The sequence below is a fragment of the Balaenoptera ricei genome, chromosome 7, assembly GCF_028023285.1.
Source record: "Balaenoptera ricei isolate mBalRic1 chromosome 7, mBalRic1.hap2, whole genome shotgun sequence".
NCBI classification, from domain to species: Eukaryota; Metazoa; Chordata; class Mammalia; order Artiodactyla; family Balaenopteridae; genus Balaenoptera; species Balaenoptera ricei.
The window spans coordinates 8,356,854-8,377,609 of NC_082645.1; the positions used below are offsets into that span (position 1 = coordinate 8,356,854).

The 20,756-nt window shown below is 56.9% G+C and overlaps 2 protein-coding genes across 4 annotated transcripts in view; one reads left to right on the plus strand and one right to left on the minus strand.

The window, feature by feature from the left end:
* Window positions 1-1,647: 1,647 nt before the first annotated feature.
* EN1 (engrailed homeobox 1) lies at window positions 1,648-9,030 on the minus strand. 3 transcript variants are annotated; one of them, XR_009504088.1, is made up of 3 exons: window positions 8,130-9,030; window positions 4,404-5,048; window positions 1,648-1,719 (listed from the first exon to the last, which is right to left on the minus strand). XR_009504088.1 is itself a non-coding variant. In XM_059927103.1 (2 exons), exons 1-2 carry the CDS (start codon window positions 8,995-8,997, stop codon window positions 4,732-4,734), a joined length of 1,185 nt encoding a protein of 394 aa, XP_059783086.1. In that variant the 5' UTR covers window positions 8,998-9,030; the 3' UTR covers window positions 3,977-4,731. The 3 variants fall into 3 exon arrangements, 1 of the variants encoding a protein (XP_059783086.1); XR_009504089.1 differs by lacking the exon at window positions 1,648-1,719 and adding an exon at window positions 3,977-4,273; XM_059927103.1 differs by lacking the exon at window positions 1,648-1,719 and having other exon boundaries at window positions 3,977-5,048.
* Window positions 9,031-20,432: 11,402 nt separating this feature from the next.
* MARCO (macrophage receptor with collagenous structure) overlaps window positions 20,433-20,756 on the plus strand; it is a 124,389-nt gene continuing 124,065 nt past the window's right edge. Inside the window, exon 1 of the mRNA XM_059927085.1 lies at window positions 20,433-20,619. Coding sequence (XP_059783068.1) covers window positions 20,433-20,619 — 187 coding nt within the window. The remainder of the gene's footprint in view (window positions 20,620-20,756) is intronic.

Consider the following 20,756-nt stretch of genomic DNA (forward strand, 5'->3'; position numbering starts at 1 on the left):
TGCATTTCTGTGCACCTGGATGGGCGGAAGTGTGTGCACGTATTCTGTGTGGCTGCGTGTGCATTGGTACTACCCGCTCACTGACACACTGAGGCTCTTAGTGGACTCAGAGGAGATGTGTGGATTTTGCCTCTCATTTCCTGTAGGCTCTCACACCCTGAAAGGCACTTTCCCTCCCAGATCCCACCCTCCCACTCCCTCCCATCCCCCCGATCCGCACCCTAGTTAAATGAGACCTTTTATTCAAGAATCCCTGCAGGACCCCCTCCAACAATGGGACTCCATTAGATGACTGGCCTAAGTCATTTGGGGAGGAGTGGGGGGCTGGTAGAGTCCCCAACCCTGCCCCTTTCCACAGGTTTCCACAACCCTCTCACCTGGGTTCAAAGCGAGAGACAGCAGAAGTCCCAGGCGTGGGTGATGAGGGATGGAGCAGTGCTTTGCCACCTCCCCCCAGATGGAGTGAACAGGATTTCCAATGTAACCCATGGTGACATCCAGATTAAACGGGCCCCAGGCTGTGAGGCAAAGCTAGGAGAGGGCTGCTTCAGGGGGTGCGTATATTGCCAGAGGAATGGCTTTCAAGAAGAGGAAAAGCAAGGACACCTGTACAGGAGCTGATGTCCCCCCCGCCCCCGAGAAGCCACGGCAGACACCTTCACGGGGCAAGGAGTCTGGGGAGGGCCTCCCTGACCCTGGCCTTGGCCTCGGTCTCTTGGAGTCAGCCAGGTTCACCCCTACCCCTGCAGTTAGACCCTTTTACTGAGGGCATTGGGGCACAGTGGGCTCCCTGGTGATATCATCTCTGGAAGCCCTGTCACAGGTGACAGGGCTGTGGGGGCCAGGTAGGGGGTAAGCTAGCAAGTGACTCTTGCTCTGTACCCTGGGCTGCCTGGCCTAGAGGGCCAGAGAACTGGGCATATATACACACACCCACAAACACCAAACAATCACTATCGGCACCCATACACTCAAAACACACACTTCCACATCCCAAGCCTAAATAAATGTACTCAATACCACCCCTATGTGAATGGCCACGCACAATACGACACACAAACACACAAGCTAACACAGACCTACGACGCAGCCCCAAACACCCAAATACCCCTTCTTTCGTCCACCCCCATCCACTCCTCCTCCTCCTGACCCTACCAAAGGAAAGGGAGTTTCCAGGAAGAAAACAGAGACCTTTGCCCTCAGAAAGAGCCAGGGATCAATACTGTTTAGACTTGGCTAGTGTGTATTTCCTCCTGGGCTGAGGAAGATTTAAGTTTATGGTTCAATCCAATCTTAAAAAAAAAAAAAAAAAAAAAAAGGTGGAAAATAAGGAAGTTGGGATAGCACACTCCAGTATTTATTTTGATGCAGCCCCAGACTTTAATACACAGGCAGCTGGCTAAACCAGCCCCATAAATAAGAGAAATCGATGCCTGTTTATGTTTATTATTACTTTCTTTTTTTAGTAGGGGTGCACGAAAGAGATATGACCAGAGTCCTCCTTCCCTCGTCTCTGCCCCAATCAGGAGGATTTTCCAGTGGGGATGGGGAAGAGTGAGAGAAGACAGGAAAGTCATTCTGGACGATGACTTCAGGGCCTTGGTCAGATTGCTGAGAAAAAGGCAGTTGTAATGAGTAGATGTGACAAAGAGGAAGACACAGGGGCACAGAGGAGGCATGGACCAAATGTTTAAGTTCTCAGAGCTTCAGTTTTCTCATCTGAAAAATGAAGAAAATTTTGCTTACCCATAGAGATTGGAAGATAAAAGGAGATAATGGGCCAGAAATCAAATTACATAATAATGACACATCTATACACTTTACTAATATAACTGTGGGGAGAGGTAACCACCTCTTTCCTCTTCCCCAGGGTGAAGAGGGAGAACTCTTGGCTTTGATCTCTTGCTAGAGATAAAGAGGCGCCTCAAGGAACAGGATGCTTCTTGGAGTTGCTGCTCAAGCTGGCCCCTGCCCCCTGCCCCAGGCTCTGGATCTAGTGATCTTGAGGGGCGTGGGTACCCTAAGGGGCCACATTGAGGAAGGGAGAAGGAAGGGCAGCCCAGTTTCTAGGCATTCAGAGCAGTAAGCTTCTCTGTAGAACTGGGCACCCCCAACATCGTATCTGGATGTGGCCGGGAAACTTCTTGATATTCTGAGCTGTCTGGATTCGGGAAGGGGTACCCTGGGCCTCAGGTCTCAGACCCCCTAACCCAAAGCCCTGGAGAGCTTGGAGATTCCAGGCTCCTCCCCCGCATCCTCCTCCCCGAGAAAAGCAAAGGATGTACTTCCAGCCACTAGAAAACAACTCACCTGGGCCATCCCCAGGGAAGGGCCCACCTCACTGCTTCCAACTCTTCACTCAAGGATTAGGTGAGCACCTATTATGTGCAGAGGTTACTCCACACACCCCAGAAAGGTGTGAAAGGAATAGAAGAAAGAGATTTACTGCAGTAAAGTTGGGAACCCATGGCAATGTCAAATATGCTCTCCAACTCCAGGTCACTGAACCCCAACCCCCCAAGGCCTTGATCAGGGACTTCAACGGTCCTTTGGCTTCCTAGACCTGGCACCTAGCAATGTCACTTCCCCCAGACACAGGCCCAAATCAGGGGGAATTTTTCAAGAAAAAAGGCAGACACTGGTCATACCCACTTCTCACAAAATCAATCCAACAAACAGGAAAGAAACCCAAGGGAAGAGCACAGAAACAGAGTTCCCATGTGTGCACAAACACACCTGCAAACATAAATAAGCACATGCACAGACACTGTGAACTCACAAACATCCAAGTGTGCATCTAATTACAGAGACATGAACACCCAATCGCATAATGCTCACACACGCAGGAATACACAAAACCCGGTGGGGTACTCAGATGCACCAATATCTATCTACACGTGATCACATATACACATGAGGTTTTCGGGACACCTACGTATCCAGCCACACGAGTACAGGTACGTACATACATACTACAGAAGACAGGGGAACGCGGAGAGAACAGACGTTACCATTAAAAAAAATCCTGGACCAAAGGGAAATAAGAAGGGACCTCCCCTTCCTCCTCCTAGTCCCTGAATGGCGGGGTCCAGGGGCTGGGGCCAGTGTCCAGACATTTCCCTCTATTAAGTCCGGGGGTCCTGGGGGCCCGGGGGTCGTGTGTCTGCGCCCCTCTCGGTCAGAAAGCAAGCCAGGCTTTGTTGGGATTGTGAAAGGGACCCTGCTTAGGCTTTGGGTTAGTGTGGAGTCAGGCCTGTGCCCAGGTCGGAGGTCGCGGGCCGGAGCGATCCCGGCAGCAGCGGACCGAGGGGCTGCCGCTCTGCAGAGCTTCCCAGCATCCGGGCCTCCTCTCCCGGTTTTACGGAGCCAGGAGCTCCGAGCCCCGCGAGGCTCGTGTGCCGCTCTCGACCAGCCGTTTCGTCAACGAAATCACTTCTCCGAACGAAGAGCGTGAAGTCCAGGCAGCCCGAGGCGCCCCTCGCTCGGGAGGGGAGGCAGCCCCTCACCGCTGCCCCGCCCTGCGAAGGCCTTCTGCTTCTGGAGGAGAAAACCTCCAGCAAAACTCGCATCAGAAAAAAAAAGAGAAAGAAAAGCAGCAAGCTGGAGCGAGGAGCAGGTTGAACCAGAGCAGGCTGCAGCCGGGCTGGTCCTGGCTCTGCGCGGGAAGCAGCCCAAGAGCCCGGCAGTGTTTCCGAAGTCAGGACTGGGGGTTTCCGGCCTTTGGGCTCCTTTGAAGGCAATCGGAGACCAAGAATGTCCCTGCAGACCCTCCAAACCCGGGCCATCCCCGGGTCTGGGCCGCCCCTATCACTGCGCCCCCCTGGCGCCCCGTATTCGTTGTGTGCTGATGGATCTTAAGGCCCGGCCGAGCCGCGGGGGCTCCCGGCCCGGTGAGCGCGCGCTGTGCGCCGGGCCGCCGTGTGCCTGCGCCCTCGCCCTTCCCCAGCCCGCAAAGAGGAGGGCCGCCAGCCGCTCGTGAGCACAGCGTACACTTTATTTCAGACTACAGGTTTCTGAACATAATAAAATCTTTGGCTTGTAGCGGCGGTTCAGTCTCGCAGTCTGTGGGGTCGTATTTCTCAACAAGTCTCCGGAAAACGAAAGGGGTGGGAGGCAGGACAGACAGACCGACAGAAGGGCCCAGGAGAAGGGCAGACACGCGAGGAAGCACACTCTCACGCACACAAAGAAAAGTCCCAGAGAAACGAGGGCCAGCGATGCGGGGCGGGAGGCACCGGAGAAGCAGTAACATTCAAAAGAAAACGAAACTGGGCTGGGGGCAGCGAGGCGGAGGCGGGGGATAAAATAATTATAATAATTATAATAATTATAACAATAATAATAAAGGAGATTAATAAAAAGTCCAGCAAATAGAGATCGCTACACATAATTCTTTTCCTTACCTGAAATTAAATATATACAAGGTCGTAAGCGGTTTGGCTAGATAGAGCTTTAAGGAGTTCGCAGTTTCGTCCCTTATACTGTGAAGAGAGAACTGATCTGATTTTTCGATAGCACCTGTCCGAGTCTTTCTCCCTTTGGAAAAATGTCTCGTTCCAACGCGACTCTCCGTCCTGGGGACCCCTTTCTCTTTCTTTTCGCTGTTGTTCCCTTCCTCCTCCTTTGCGCTGATTATTTCTCCCGGGGCGTGGGGCCGGCAAGGCGGCGGTGGCGGTACCAGGAGGGGGCGCGGGCGCGGCGGCCGGACCGCGCGGCCCCTGCCGGCGGCGGCTACTCGCTCTCGTCTTTGTCCTGGACCGTAGTGGTTGAGTGGTTGTATAGTCCCTGCGCCATGAGGTGCAGCGCCAGGCCGTTCTTGATGCCCGTGGCTTTCTTGATCTTGGCGCGCTTGTTCTGGAACCAGATCTTGATCTGGGACTCGTTGAGGCTGAGTTCCTGGGCCAGGGTCTGCCGCCGCTGCTCGGTGATGTAGCGGTTCGCCTGAAACTCCGCCTTGAGTCTCTGCAGCTGCTCGGCCGTGAACGCCGTCCGCGGCCGCTTGTCCTCCTTCTCGTTCTTCTTCTTCTTTAGCTTTCTGGTGCGCGGACCTGCAGCGGCGGAGAGGAACGGGTGGGAGGTGGGGACGGAGGGCAGAGGGGAGGGGGAAGAGGGCAGAGGAAGCCGTGAGAATTGCGGAGCCGAGCGGGGATCGCGCCCCGCGCTTCCCGGGCGCTAGCCGAGACCCCGCTGCCGCCGCCCCCCACCTATCCCCCTCGCCCGCTAGCCCCTAGATCAATCGGCTGGCTACTGGGGTCGCTGGGTTCCCCTCTGGGATGCCAGAAGGGTCACGGAGGCAAGTTGGCCGAAGTTGTGTGCGCACCCACACCCCAGTTCAGCACAGGAGAGCCGTGTGATAAGCTTAAATCACAGAGTCCAAGATGGAGAGGTATTTGGAGCTCCATCCGGCCCAACCCAGAGTTGGAGATCAGGGGCCTGCTGTCTTCACAGTCCCGGAATAAAAAGAGGCTCAACACTGGAGTAGTAAAGACACTAGGACAGGATTGCCTTGGGGAAATCGCCAGCCTGAAAGCCAATCCTCTCCCCCTCCTCAAGAAGCGCACCTACACCCACACACCTACAACAAAACCCCATCTGCTTGTAGCTATTGACTCCAGAAAACAAGGGAATAAGGAGGGCGCTGTCAGAGACCTGTCTAGCTCCAAAGTATTCAGCATCTGCTCTCTCGACCTGTTCTTCTGTCCCTATGGCCTAAAACGAAGCCCTTTATAGAGTCCCAGCAAGACGCTGGCCACCCGTTTCCCTGAAAAGGGAGAAAAGGCCTTCACCCGGTTGTATGCCTTACCCACGTGCCCTGGCCCCTGAGTTCTCTGTTTTGTCCCTTGGATGGTGCCAGTAAGAAAGAGAGAGAGCCCTCCCCATTCCTGCATCCAGCAACACAGGCACGTCTCCCTCATCTCTCTTTTGGACACAGAAGGTGCAATTTCAGGATTGAAGACTGAATAACAAAAGCAAGCCAGAGCTGCTTTCCCTGCCCACCTATTTGCAAGGTTATTTATCCACGAGCAAAACAGGGGCAGAGGGACACAGAGAGTGAGACAATCCCGACAAAAATCTGTGCTTTGCCTCTAAGATGGGTATAGGAAGAGGCCACAGGAAACCTTCCTAGGAAAGTGAAGTGTCCCTCAGAACCTAGTCTGTGAAGAGGGCTGCTACAGAGCCCAGCCCTGAAGAGAAAAGGGAAAAGAGAGAAGGCCGACCGTAAAGGCTGCACCTTTGCCCATCAGCCTGCACACCCAAGTCTCCTGGCGTTTCCTTGCTGGGCCCTGTCATGGTTATGGGAGCTTCCTGAGTCAAGTGAAGTCCCTGTCAGGGCTGTTAACCTATAAAACTGTCTGGAAGAAGGGTCTTGCCCAGCATCTCCAAACCTAGCAACAGAGGGGCAAACTGGGCACCTGGCTTCTGGGGCAGACCAGCGCTGGGGTCACCAGCTGTCCTGTGACAAAAGAGTCCAGGCCTGGCCGACCCGCAAGTCTGCGCTGGGGTTCGTCTCCCTGAACTGCCTATGCAGGAGAAGAAGCCAGCACCCTGCCTCCCCAGGCTCGTAAGAAAAAAAGCAGCCAAGAACAAAGACAAAGCCCACTCCTGAGCCCGGTGCAGAAAGCACTGGGAGGCGGGGTGGGACGAGAGGAAGGCCTTGGTTTAGTGTGGTCATTAGCCTAGCGAGCAGAGATGGCCCAGGAAATGTGTACATCCTCAGACAGACCCCGCTGCGCGTTGTGCGTCCCGGACGTGGTTAGTGTGTTGTTGTTCTGTGTGTGCGTGTGTGTGCGCGCGCGCGCAAAAGCAGGAACACTTGTAATAAAATCGTAGCCTCCTGGCCAGCTCGAGCCTCACGGCCTGACAGCTCAATCACTCTATCCATCAGGCGAGTCAATCAAAGCAGCTTTTCGGAGGTTCAGGGAGCCCGACGTGTCAATAACGGGGCTCGAGATGGCGGGGGCTGATAGCGCGCATCGATCCGCGCCCAGCCGGCAGCGGTGGGAAGGCGGAGACCAGCCAGAGTAGAGCGGCGCACCGCTACGCCGGGCCCGGCCTCCTGCCAGACAGACCCAGGTGGCCGGAACCCCAATCGGAGGCCAAGAACCCCTGCCGCCCTCCTCGTGGCGCCCACCGGTCTCCCGGGAGCTGCAGTCCGGGGAGGCGGGCAGGCCGCAGTCTCCTCTCCTGGGGCCTAGCGGCTGTCCCACAGTAGGTCTCAGCTTGGGGTTCTCGAAGCGCAAGGAATATGTGGGTAAAGGGCCGAAGGAAAATCGAGAAAAACGGACCTACGGCTGACAGAAATCTGCTATCTGGCAGACGTGCGAAAGGAAGGAGTGAAAGAAGGAAGGGGCAGGGCCGGGAGGATGTGCGAGGCGTGCTCTGGAGAAGCTGGGGCGGAAGGAGGGCTCTCATGCCCTCGGCCCGGCTTTCTGACCTGAGCCTGGCCTGTCTTCTCTCCCACTGTCTGTCAGCTCTAGAAAACCAGGGGCCAGGGGCTCTTGGCACCCACCGTTTCGGCAACTGCCCTTCCCTGAATTCCACCCACCCGGGTCAGACTCTCTTGGCTACCCGGCCTGGGGAAGAGGGACGATCTGACGCGTTTCTCTCTCTTCCTATGTCTCCTTAAATCTATCTGTATGCAAGTGAGTTCTCCGCAGAAAATATCGATATGCTGTTTGTGTCTGTAAGAACACAAAGTGAAAATTATTACTCTAATCAAAGCTTTGCTCGATTTCGGCCTCCGCAGAACTAGGCTGGCGGGATTTCAGACCCAGATTTCTAGGCCCACCTTCTCGCTGATTCTAAAAACCCCTTTCCCTGGACGGAGAAGCAACGACTGCTTGTGTCTTTCCTAAGAATAATAAAGGTAAAACACAAGACCGGAAGTGCTCGGAGTTCAAAACCGAAGGTTCGAGCTTCCCGTGCCATGAGCTGTAGCCTCCCGGGAGGTGGCCGCAGAATCCAGGGGCTCGACTGTGACTGAGACCGAGGTCAAGGAGGAGGAAGCAGGCGTGAGAGAAGAGGACGCCCGAGATCCGGCATGCTCTCCCCAACCCGGAGGCTAAGAGTTCTAGGGGCGGCGTCCGCGGAGCCGAAAGGCACGGCGCAGCCTGGGGCTGGGTACTCACCGGAGGACGGACGATCCGAGTAGCGCGTGCAGTAGACCCAGGCGGGCCACACGAGGGGCTGCTGCGAGTCAGTTTTGACTACGGGCCCGCCGTTGGCTGAGCCCATTAGCAGGATGGCCGGGTTGCTGTGCTCCGGGTACTTAGCACCCTGCGCTCCCGGGCTCCCCACGCCGCCTCCACTGCCACCGCCGCTGTCCGAAGGTTTGGCCGCCGCTGCTGCCGCCGCCGCTGCCACGGCCGCCGCCGCCGCCGCCGCCGCCGGGTTCCCAGCTTTGGACGCACTCGCTACGCCGGCGGTGGCTGGCGGGGAACCGTCGGGTGGGCCACAGTTCGCGTCCGGGGCGCACAGGAGTGAGGCGGCGCCTGGCGCCCTCGTGCCCAGCGGGTGGACAGGGTCTCTACCTGCGCCGGTCTGGCCTCTGTCACGCTCGACCCGACCTCCTCCTGCGCCTCCTCCGGCCGCCGCCGCCGCCGCCACCAGGAGCTGCGGCGGCGGCTGCTCCTTTTTGCAGCCGAAGTCCGGCCTCAGGATGTTGTCGATGAAAAAGTTGGTGGTGCGGTGCAGCTGGGCCGCGGGCTGCGGCTGGTGAGCAGGCGCCGCGAGATGCTGCTGCGGCGGCGGGGGCGGGGGGTGCGGGGGGAGATGCGAGTGGTGGGCCAGGGGCGGCAGGCAGGGCGCCGCGGGCGGCGAGGGGGGCGCGGGCTGCGGAGACACCGGCACGCTGTCTCCATCGCTGCCGCTGCTGCCGCTGGCGCCGGGGCTGAGGCTCAGGCTGAGGCTGCCGGGGGCCGCCGCCGCCGCCACTGCCGCCGCCGCGCCGAGGCCCGAGTCGCGCTGACTTTTAGGTTCCGGCTGCTGTTCTTCCATGCTCGGCCGCCCCGCCGCCTCGGCCGCCGCGCCGGCCCCCGCCCCCCCCGCCTCGCTCCCCACCCCACTTTGCCAGCGGCCCGTGGGGGTGCGCGGAAGAAGGAGGCCGGCGAAGCCCCAGCGAAGGCACGGGGCGGGTGCAGAAAGAAAAGCCCAGGCGCCTGGCCTGGATCGCTCGCTCTTATCGAGCAGATCTCGCTGTCTCTCCTTCTAATTTGTAGACATCCAGATATGGAGACACTTGGCTATTTCTTTTTTCTTTCTGCAACCAGATTCAATGATTTGTTTTAAATGGGGAGTAAGCCACGGCCAAAAAGAGAGGAAAAAAAAAAAAAGGAAAGGAAAAAGAAAGCAATAAAAAAGAAAAAAATCTCCAAGATTTTTTTTCTTAAAGATAAAAAATAGTCTTTAAAGTCTAGCCATCTTCCTAGGCAGTACTGAGGGGTTTGACTTCCCCGAGTGTCACGCTCAGCTGTGCCCAGAGCGCGAGGCTGGCAGCGCCTTTAATCGCCTTTGCTTTTTTTGCAGGGAGAGCGCGTCTCCGCCAGCGCCGGGGCTGCCTTTTTTTTTTTTTTTTTTTTCAAATCTCTGACAGCTCGGATCTTTGCTCAAACTCTCTCGCTTAAAAAAAAAATCACCCAGGCACACTTTTTGCCTTCAAACCGGAAGCACGTGAGTCAGGGCCGCACGTGTGCGGGGCCAATGGCGAGCCAGGACTCGCGCTGACACCCGGGCCTCGGCCCAATAGGCGCGCTCGGGACTTTGCGGATAAATAATCCGGGGGCGGCAGCCGCTGGTGGACAGGGGGCGCCGCGGCGCGGGCCCCGCGTGTCCGGCCCGCCCTCCCCAACCCGCACCCGAGCCCCTCCCCCTCTTTCGGGCCAAGACCGAGGAACGGGCAAAGGAGACCGAGGAGGGTTGAATTTCGGGGTGTAGGCAAATAGGGAAGCAACTCCATAAACAACTTGTTGGAGAAATGCAGGATTACGGGTGCGTGCGCGCCAGGCGCAGGGTCAGGAGACAGGGGAATCGGCTCTTTTGGCAACCCCCATGCCTAAGAAGCAGCCTTTTATTTTATTGCTCTGGCTTTTTCTTGCTGTTATTAAGGGTGAAAGGTTGCTGTCTCTGTCGGGGTGTGCCTGTATGGTGTATGTTGTGTGTGTGTGTGTGTGTGTGTGTGTGTGTGTAGTGGAGGGGGAGGGGTGAGACGAGGAGGGTCGGAGATGTGAAACAGACCTAGATTTGGTTACTTTCAGAGGAGCAGTTTATTTTTAACAAATAGCAAACCCCGAGGCCAGCTGCGCCTAGCTAGCACCGTCTGTTTGAAGGTCTGTAGTGTATGCTGGCCGGCTGCACTGCGTGTCCTTCCCGGGATATCCGTACCCATGCCTTTCCCTGGCGGGACCTTCGACAACCCCCAAGAGCTGTTCTGCCGCCGTAAAGCCAGGCCCAGAGGGCACGAGAGAGCCCGAGCACCAGTCCTTCCCTGGCCGCCGGAGTCGAAGCTGTCCCATCGGCCCCTAGGCCAAGCAAGTCAGGGTGCGGATACCCGCGAGGCCCCGGCTTTTGGCTCAGGGCAACCTCCGTGTTAGATTTCCCTGCAAAGTGAAATCAAACAAAAGTACTGCACCCCAGGTATTTGCCCTAGCCTGCTGGACAGCGAGTTTCCCCCGGTGGCCCAGATTTTCCTAGGATTGCTCCCGACTCCGTGGAGGCCTCTCGCTCTAGCCCAGAATATTCTTCCCAAGCTTTGGGGGGAACTGCAGGGGCTCCCGCCGCTCCCACGCTCACGGAGATTCATCTCCAGTCGCTGGGCTCTTTTTCACTGTTTCCTGGTCGAGGCACCCCAAAAGTTTTCCCACTGCGAGGGACAGGGTAGGGGAAAGTGAGGCATTGGACATCGGCGGGGTTTGTCTGCCGAGCCTTTTTGGAGGGCCAGGATCCGACTGTATGCTGAAGCCTTCGGTTCGAGAGTAGCTAAAAAAACTCCAGCAACTGAGGCCTCCGCGGGGATGTTGTCTCGGAGCTCCAGCGAGCCTCTGGCTCTGACCACCATCCTTAACTGGGACAGCAGAGAAAGGATCTCTTTGGGGATGTCTTCTAGCGGAAACATGCAAAATAATCCCTTGTAGAGGGTTAGGAAGAAAATAAAACGAAAATCACAATAAGCCGGACCACCGCACTAGCCGAAGTTTCTCAAAGGGGCTGGTGGAGAGCGGGAGTTCGTATAGCTGGCTGCATCTTCGGGTCAGCCGAGGGTCTTCTGAAACTCGGGCTCCCAGAGTTCCTAGTTGGACCTTCTGTGCGGCTCTGGGGCAGCGAGAACCACTTTCTGAAACGCTGCGCTAAAGCAGGCCCGACGTGATCTACACAAACCTCCCAGGTCGCCCCCCAACTGCACCTGGGAGTCTCCCGGGGCCCTCCTCAGTTCTACACCCAAGGGCTCCCCGAAATCTCCCGGTGCCCCCCACCCTTTCTCCCCGAAATGGGGGTGGGATTTTATTTATATTTAAGTTCGCAAAATTGAAATCTTTATCCCGCAAGCGAGCGTGGGTACTTAATTAAATTCTAATTAGGACACTATCAATATCCTATTTAGCCGCGTAGCTTTTGTGCGCTGCGGTCCCTTTCAGCGCCGTAAATAGGGTCTCGACGCCTTATCTCGCCTGCAGGAGACGCCTCGAGAAGGGCTGCGGAAGATAATTTATAGGTTTTAATTACTCTTCATTCCGCCTGATCAGCTTGGCGTTCATCACAGGCTTGTGAATAAAACCCTGGTCAAAAGCTCTGTCACATCGCGCTGGCAAGACGCTTAATCAAAGTGAGCGGCCCCGCGCGCCGCGCGGCCCGGCTCCTCCACGTAATTTCCAGCCAGCTGATAAAGCCAGCTGAATAATGCGGCGGCCCTTTGGAGACACCATTTACAGAAATGACTTTATTGACGGCTTAACGTCGGTAATTCATTTTACCTTTCATGTAGTGGAGCCCGGATTTGTTACAGTAATGGGATGATAAATGCCCCCGCAGCCCGCGAGCTCCGGCTGGATTAGGCGCCGGCGCTCGGCGCGCTGGCTCGCCCCCCCACCCCGGTCCTCCCCCAGGCCAGGCCTTCGCCGGATGCTCGGCACCCAGAGCCTCCTGCTCTCCGTGACCCCCCTCCGAGCCCACGCCCTCCTCTACCTCCTGAAAATGGACCTATTATTGGGAACTCGGTGTTAGCGGTTTGGTGTCCTGGCAAGCCTGACAGTAAGGTGTCAGAGCGAGCAAATGTTGACCCAGGTGGGTGTGTGAGGGTCCAGAGGACTCGGAGTGAGCCCAGGACTGTGCCTGTGGGTGAGCAAATACGGGCAGGGTGAGTTGTGTGTACAAGCATGTGGGTAAAGGGGTTAGGTGTGTGTGGAGCAATGTGTGTGCACATGTGAGTACACTTTTGTGGCAGTCCTTTTTGGGGTACTGGTTTGTGCCTTTGAGAATTAAGGCATTTCTTCCAACTTGATAGAGTCCAGGTAGGGAGGTGGACTGACAGGAAGCAGGTTGGGAGAACTTACGCAAATGGAATGGAGCCCTTTTCTCCAAATGCCCTCTGCTCCTGGGCCAAAGATATGGAAGTCTGGAGACACACGGTGCCCATTTCCATTACCTGAAGTTCTGAGCTGTGCAGCTCTGCTGGGGCAAGATGGCCCACAGGAGGCCACTGACCTAGCTATACCTCTGCAATAAATTGACTGTCCCCAAGTTCCACTTCCATACCCAGCCCACATAAAAGTGGAGAATGACGAGAAATAAAAGAACTTTAAATGCCAAAGGGGGCATTTCTTTCCCTACTTCACTGAAGGAAGAAGGGAGCCCAAAGAGGCTTTCAATAGCGGAGGGTGGGGTAAGAAAGACAGGGGGACCCCCCAAAATTCCTGCCTCCCTCCCACTCCCAGACTTCCTCTATTGCAGCTAACCAGGGCCTTCCACTGAGCGAAAGGCACCTGGCCAAACCGAGGGGAGAGTATTTGTGTGTCTGGGGGATGCTAGAGAAGTGTGGGGGTCAAAATGATGAGGGGGTCGTGATGAGTGCTTCTCACAGTGAAGGCTGGGATATTGTTCCTTTGTTTCCCAATCTTGCAAAAACTACTTATGGATGTGGAGAGTGGCCCTTGGCTGTGAGGGGTAGGAGCCTGGATTCGTGTCTATTTGCTTGTGTATGTAAGAACCAAAGAGAGAGAAATGAGTCCATAAAAGCATTGTTTGTGTGTCTGTGTGTTTGTGTGCATGGCTGGAGGCTCGTGTATGTACACATCAGTGTGTACCCCCGAGTCTGCGCCACCAGTTGGGCATGGAGAAATGTGTTTCCTGAGGGTTTGGGTGTATGCTGTTCAGAAAAGAGAAGTCTCCCTCCATCTCACATTTCCACAGAAGTTTGGATTTCGTTTAGGCAGAGACAAATGTCACGGTCCTGCCTGCTTCCACCTCTCTTTTGTGGATGGGTGTGAGGAGGAGAATTGTGAAAGAAAACCTCGCAGCCTGGCCAGGCGTGCGTGCGTGCTTTGGGCCGAGAGTGCGAGCGTTTGCATGCACATGGTGGTAATCGCATTTCGAGTGTAGATCAGATGGCGGTGGGGCCTCGTGGAGCGGGACATGAATGAGTTGTCGTAACACAATAGCGGGCAGCCTTCCTACGGGGACTGGGTGACCAGAGGTTTTGTTGGGAGTGAATGCGAGGAGATTTCTGCTACAAGTGCTGCGGTATTATTATGAGCCGGAAGGTCAGACTATACATCGCAGGTCCCCAAAGCCTATAGACCTTGGGAAATGTAGGGCCTCGGGCCACGTCATTGTACCTGACAGTCCTTTCAATAGACTAATTCAATTAGCGCTTGGGGTTTTGGTCTTCATTTGGAGGCGATAATAATGTGGAGGTGGGTGGGTGCAGGGGGATTCCTTGGGTATTGGTTCTGCCGGAAGCTTGGAGTGGAACTGGGGGAGGCAGGGGAAGGGATAAAGCTGAGGTGGGTGGGGCAGTGCGTGGGAGGCAAACCCTAGAAATAAAATGTTCTGTTGACTCTAGAAATTGGGGCGGCTGCTTTATTTGTAGATAACCTAGAAGATTGGGGGGGGGGGGAGGCAGGGAGAATTTCTCTTTTTTTCTGTGTGCAAGAAGTACAGCTATAAATGTCCAGGTTCCTAGAAAGCCACCCAAAAGCCTCCTGTGGGAGGTTGTCACCTTTGCGGATTTCAATATTTGGATTTATGCCCCTACCATCCTGCCTCCCCTCAGGGTTTTCTCCCTTTTATCCGAGGGAGGGGCAGTTCACAGCACGGATTTTTTTGTTCTAGAATCAGTTTTTGTTTTGGTGTGCTTTTTCCCCTTTAAAGCCGGACAAGCAGAGAAAATTAAGCCCTTTCTCCGCTTGACTATGGGAAATGGGGGAAACATCTCAGTGACTCCCGAAAATCGAGCACGGGGTCGGCTCCTGACATCCCGGACACCAGGGCGCAGACACCAGACCCGTCGCTGCCGGCGGGTTGATTCGTCGGCTTAGGGCTGCTCAGGGTCGCTGGGGAGCGAGATGCAGGGCCCCTTGGCTCGGACTACGGAAAGGAGCCTTTACCTTCTCCTCGGTATCCCCAAACCACCCTAAAGCTGTACCACGCAATCAGCCAGGCCCCCCGGAGCCGGGAATTTTAGAGCTCATGGCTCCCGAAAGCAAGGCGACTACATACACTCCTCTCTGTATTTTTCACTTTAATCAGACATCCTGCTTTTCTCCTTACATTGAATTCCACCCAAACCCCAGAATCGAAACCCTAATGTTCGCACCCTCCCCCGCCTAAAAAAAACCCAGAGTAAATTCAGCTGCTACGCTCGAATTTTCTTCTCTCCTTTATTTTGCTTTTCGCCTTCTCTCACTCCCTCCTTCTCCCCAGAAGGTTCCCAGAGCCTGGCGACCCCAGGCCTAGGGGGCCCCCTGCCCACCCAGGTCCCCACCTGTCCGAGTGGCGGCTCCCGCCTCGATCCGGCTCGGCGCGGGTCGGGGTCCACACCGACTGGCCTCGGGAGTGTGCACGCCGGTGGGTACCGCTGTGAGAGCGAGTGAGAGGCACCAGCGTGGCTTCCGGGTTCTGCTGCCCCCCTCAGCTGAGTCCGTGCTCCCCAGGAGGTCCAGACCCAACTCCAAAGGTGTGGTCAAAAAAAGAACTCAAGAAAAGAAGAAATCACCCACGATATCCAAGTCCTTTGCATAGAAGTGCCCCTGTGGTTCCAAAACCGTGTTCTCTGGCTCGCCCCAGAGTTAGCAGTCATCCTTCTTCCCTCGACTCCTACAGGGGTGAGGGCTGGTCCCAGGGCTCTTCTCCCACTGACCCGGGAAGAGGAAACAGAAGTCCGCGCACCCGGCTCTCGGCGCTCGGGCTCCCGGCCGGCGCCTTCCCTCCGCCCTCCCCGCTGGCCCCGGGGCACGAGCCAGGCCGCGCCCCCCTTTGGTTCTCCGGGGTGCAGCCTCCCGACCCCCTTCCCGGGGAGAGTGCGGGGAGGACTCCGGGTTCCCACCGAGATCGGCGCTGCGGGGGACTGGTGGGGAGGTGTGGGAGGGAAAAGTTTGGGCTGGAAGTGGGGCGGGTGGGGAAGGGAAGTCTGGCGCGCCTGGGAGAGGAGAGGGAAAGAGGGGCGAGCACCGGCGTGCCTCCCCCCAGCCCCCGGCCCCACCTCCGAGCTCAGACTGGATCGCTTGCGGGGGAGGTCGGCGGTGGGGGGGAGGGGTCACTGCAGTGTCGAGGCCTTCTCCGGCCACCTTCCCTGTCCCCCTGCTCCTGCAGAAACCGGAGTGGGGGGCGACCGTGCGGCCGTGCGCCTGCGTGTTTGTACGTGACTGTGTGTGTGAGAGGCCCCAGGTGGGTGCGTGTGTACGTGTGTGCCAGTGGGCACGAAACGGTTGTGTGCATTTTTCGTGTCCCTCTAACCCTTGCGTGGTTGCGCTGTGTCCGTGTGTGCAAGTGTAAGTGTGTGCATGGGCTCTGCGCCGGTGGCTGTGCTTGTGCGAGGCCCTGTGTACAGTCTCGGTGTGTGCGTTTGCGTGCCAGCTGGGAACCTGAGAGCAACTCCCTCCGACCGAGGCTCTGCAAGTGAGGTGGGTGAAAGAGCAACGATCAGAGGGTTCTGACCCCAAACCTCCCCTACCACCACTCCCCCGCCCCCATCACTGAACTACGCAAAGGCAGAGGGAAGTAGTTGTTTAAATCCTGATTAAAATAGCCACTGGTTCTCTGTTCCCCACCAAAACCCACCTGTGCAATCCCTAAGCCCTAAGGCCCCACTGGGGGAAGAGCGGGCAACACGTGGCAAGGTCAACATCAAAGCGACCTCGGGGAGACAATAACCCAAAAGCCCATTCCACAGATGAGCCAACTGAGGCCCAGAGCGGGGAAGGGACTAGGTCAGGGTCCCACAGAGGCCGTCAGGAACCTTGGACATCTGAGGTTTGTCCCTCGCCCTAAGTGCCAGATGAGAGCGTGGTCTCCTTCCCGCGCCTGCCAACCCCATTCCATTCACCTCCAAGTAAGGTGCATTCTCTCCCCAATCTGTCTGTGAGATAGAAGAGACAGCATCTCTTGGGGCTGGGAATGCAGTGGGAGGCGAGGGGGAAGCACAATCCCTCCCCTCGTCGGTCCCACTGGAGGGCGTTACTGTTCCTGCTCCCACGGGGGGTGGGGTGGGGAGGCGGGGCTGGGTCTAGCTGCTTCCTCTCCACCCACCCCCCCTCGCCTTCAGAACTTTCCAGGCGTGAATGGTGCTGTTAGGGGTGGAAGGTCAGTGAGAGGAAGGCTGGCCTCACGGGCAGTGGGCGGGGGGAGGGATGGAATACGGACCCCAAAGCCATTCCAGGCACGTCCCTCCCCTCCCGCACCAAGGACGCCCGCCCCAAAATTGTTATGCAAAGGAGTCAAGTCTGTGATCTTCTGGCGATCAAAGCGGCAAAACCAAATATTAGAAGAGAAGTCAATAATGGATGAGCAGATTAAGAAACCCATCTCGAGGACAATTATCGTCGCAATTGAAAAAGCGCCGGGCTTCCCTACTCCCCCCCTGCCCCAATATTAAAAGAAAAAAAAAAAAAGTAGGCGGAAGAATGGGGCCTGGGGATAGTGGCAGAGGAGGGCAGCCGCCGAGCGTGCGTGAACGAGCGGGTGCGTGGACGCGCTCGTTGAGGGGAGATAACGCCCCCTACACCCCAACAGGGGGTGACCCTGTTGGGTCCCGGTGTTTTCTCTGGCCAAGTGTGCAGAGCCTTACCCTCTGCCCTCAAAGGTCTTTGGCCTCTTCAAAGAGAGCGTGAGGCCACTCTGAGCCGAAGAGCTAGAATCAGGGTTTCTAGGGTCTTTCTTTTCAAACCCTCCGGCACCCAGCCCGAGTCCCCCGGCTGCACCCACTTTCTGTCCGTTTTCTGTCGGGAGAGGGACCCTAGGCGGGTGGGTAGGGCAGGGAGCCGGGTCTTACGGGCGCGGGCGGATTCCCGGCCGGTTTTCCTGTGAGGAACGCGCCACCTATCGGTGCTCTCGGAGAACTGCACCCGTGTGGAGCTCCCCGGCCCGCGAGGCTGTTGGGGGGAGGTTGGATTTGAACTCCCAGGGCCGGGAGAACCAGACCCTCTACTGACAGTCGACACCTGACTGGGGACAGACTACGGGATTCCCGGAAGGGGATCCTTCTTGGAATCCCCTCGCCTCGTGAGAGCTAAAGTGGAGAGAAAAGACTATGAGGGGCTCTTTGCTCTGTGATTCCTAAAGCAGAAATGCCTGAGTTGCAGTGGGACGGGCCCTGCGTTGGGAGTCACGACTGGATTCCTTTGACGCCTCTGCCTGCCTTGCGAACTTGGGAAGGCCCCCGGCTTTCTCCGGGCCTGTTTCCTTGCTCCTAAACTGAGAGCACTGGATTATATTGATCCCCTCTCAACTCTGACCTTGAATCTAACATTGAATCTAAGCAGTATATATAGACACCTGTGTCTTGTATTTGTTTCTAGCTCTTAATAGATTCTGGACCTTTATATGCCATTTATATCCTAATCTCTTATACATATTTAATGTATACCTGCTTCAGTTAATATTACTGTTTTCTCAGTTGTCCAAAGATTTCATTTGAGTGGGGTCAGGATGGTCCTTGGCCCGAATAATCCTGATAAATGCCCATTTACTTAAGCTTGAAAAAAAAAAAAAAGAATCTAACAGGAAAACTTCGTTCACTTTGCAGTGTGGACACTGCTGGGGAGGACTGGTGTCATGGGGTCAGGAAGAACATAATGGACACTCATGTGGGAGGGTTAGGAGAGAAGACCCAGGCCCTGGACTGCGGCCAGTGTCAGAGAGGACCCGGAAGGACAGAGGCTAGACGGAACTAGAGAGACGGCTGACGCCATGGACACTCTGAGACCCCTGGGGTGGGGTAGGGGGTAGCTCCTGACCGGAGGCTCCTTGATAGATGGTGTCGCAAGAGCAAAACAGGTGGGCGTGGAGACCAATGTAGGATAGCTCAGACCTTAAGCCAGTTCCCCCTGAACTCTCCATGAAATTAATAAAGAACGGAAAGAGGGGGTGGGAGACAATATTTTGCTCTAGTTCCCCGGAGATCTCTTATGACTCCTGCTTGGAGTTCTGGGTTTGTGTAGCGGAGGGAAGCGAGGGTTCCGGCTGTGGGTCCTTTCCGCAAGGCCTGGAGCTCGAGCTTGAGACAGCCTGCCTCTGCCCAGGTTAGACGTGCCGACTGGGGAGCCCCCAAATGGTCCGCACCTGACAGAGCAGCAGGCAGGCCCGCTAGCCTCGTCTTCAGCTCCTGAGTGGCCAGTGGCAGCTCGCAAGGCCGGATCGGCTGCATCCGGCGACAGCTGAGCGAAGGCGCGCATCCCCTCCTCTGGGAATAGAAACTCCCCTTGGGAGAGCCCAGAGGGGCTGCCGCTTTGAACCTGGGACCCATTGCTTTCGGAATGTATGGGACGCTTCTGGTCTTTCGATCCGCGAGTCCAGGAATCGTTATGGGCTGCCGGCTCCTCGGAAGTGGTGAATTTCAGCGTCTTGACAACCGGCGCACAGTGCGATTCAGGGCCAGGGGTTACTGTTCTTATCTGGAGATGGGAAAATCAAGGGTCTGGTCACTTGTCCTGGTGAACGTGCAACGAGGCCTTGAGGGGTCCGTTGGTGGCGTAGCCCTGACGTCCTGGCGGTCTGTGCGGCTCAGAATTTTTCTCTCGCTTCCGCGAGGTCGAGTTGCGTTAGTGGCCGGCGTGGGGAGGGCGGGGCGGGGCGGTTGGTGGTCCCGGTTCTCCGCGGAACGCACACAGCAAGGGCGCTTTCCCAGCCCCTCAGACCTGACCCGCGGAATTCCGAACTTTGCGCCCCCTGGCCTCGGTGTTGAAGCCCTGTTGGTTGCCACGCTGCTAAGCCAGGTCGGCCTGGGAGATGGGAACTCCAGGCTTGGGCCTAGTACGCACGGCCCGCGCACTGGGGCCCGAGGGGAGCCCTGGGCTGCCGCTGTGGGCTGAGCGGGGGTGGCCGCGTGGACACTGTCTCCCGGCGGAACGAGGAATGGCAGGGATTCCGTGTCCATCCCACCACCTCCTGGACTGTCCCAGGCGGGCCAAGAAACCCAGATTTCAGGAATCACAAGACGCCAGTGACGAGTGCACTGCGGAGAGCTGACCGAGACACGGGAACTTCGTCCGCGCTGGGGTGGAAAACGCCGGTTCCAGTGTGCACAGCTCAGGCTAACCTCTGTGGTGGGACAGACATAAGAAAAGGAACTGATTTACTTTGCACGTTTCTCACACTTCACTCAGATGTTGCCGGTCTACAGAGCCATCGGGAGAGACAGAGCGATAAGGAGAGAGATGGGGGGGAAGGGGAAGGGGAGAGAGAGAGAGAGAGAGAGATGGATTAAAGGTCTCCTTTCTCCAAAAGAGAAGCTAGGACGCTGAGGAGTGGATAGCCAGTGGACATCGGGTGTGCTTTGGACGCAGCTCGAAGCTCTCCACCTGGGTTAGCTCGTTTAATCCTTACAGTAACCTACTGAGATATGTAGCTTCTCCTCTCCGGTTTACAAAGGAGGAAACTGAGGCACGGCGAGTCGTAAAGTAGCCCAAGGGCATGCCCCTAGCAAGTGGAAAATAGAAAGCAGAATCTGTCCGCAGCTCTGGAGGAGCCAGATGGGGACAATCCGCTCAGGGCACTCTCGAAGTCGCCCCCAGGCCCCAGGGAGGACGCAGGTTATCATTTTCCTCCCCCGCACCGACGCGAGGCCTCTGCGCTCCCAGGTGCTCCAGGCGGGCGGGATTCCGGCCCTGGGCCAGAGTCTGGCTGCGGGGCTCCTTCAGGGGAGCCCTCAGCCCAGGGCTTCCAGGCCCTCCCCGGGGTAGGCAGATCTCCCGTCCCCTGCAGGGGCTGGAATCCTCTCCGGGGAGATGACCTCCCGTTTCCATTACTCGGACAGCCCCGCCGGGGCGCAGCGCGGAGGAGGCCGCAGCCACTCATTGCTGGTGTTGGTTCTCTTTCTTCGCGCTTCCGAGCTTAGTAACCTCGGAAGTGGCCCAGACTCGGCCTTAGTTGGCTGCAGCGGGCGGCGGGGGGCAGAAAAGCTGGTCCGGGCAGGTCGGAGCTGCTGGGACGCGCCTCCACGCTCAGTGGCTGGTCTCGGCGGCTGCGAGGGTGATCTCCAAGGCCCGGACTTTTACAGACTTGCTTTCAGGCAGCGGGCGAGGACCCCGGCTGGGACGCGCAGGGAGCTC

Excerpts from the sequence above, each read along its gene's own strand:
- EN1 (XM_059927103.1), bottom strand. The coding sequence starts at position 8,997 with ATGGAAGAACAGCAGCCGGAACCTAAAAGTCAGCGCGACTCGGGCCTC. Across the intron at positions 5,049-8,129 it reads CTCGGATCGTCCGTCCTCCG|GTCCGCGCACCAGAAAGCTA; the intron begins GTGAGTACCCAG and ends CCGCCGCTGCAG.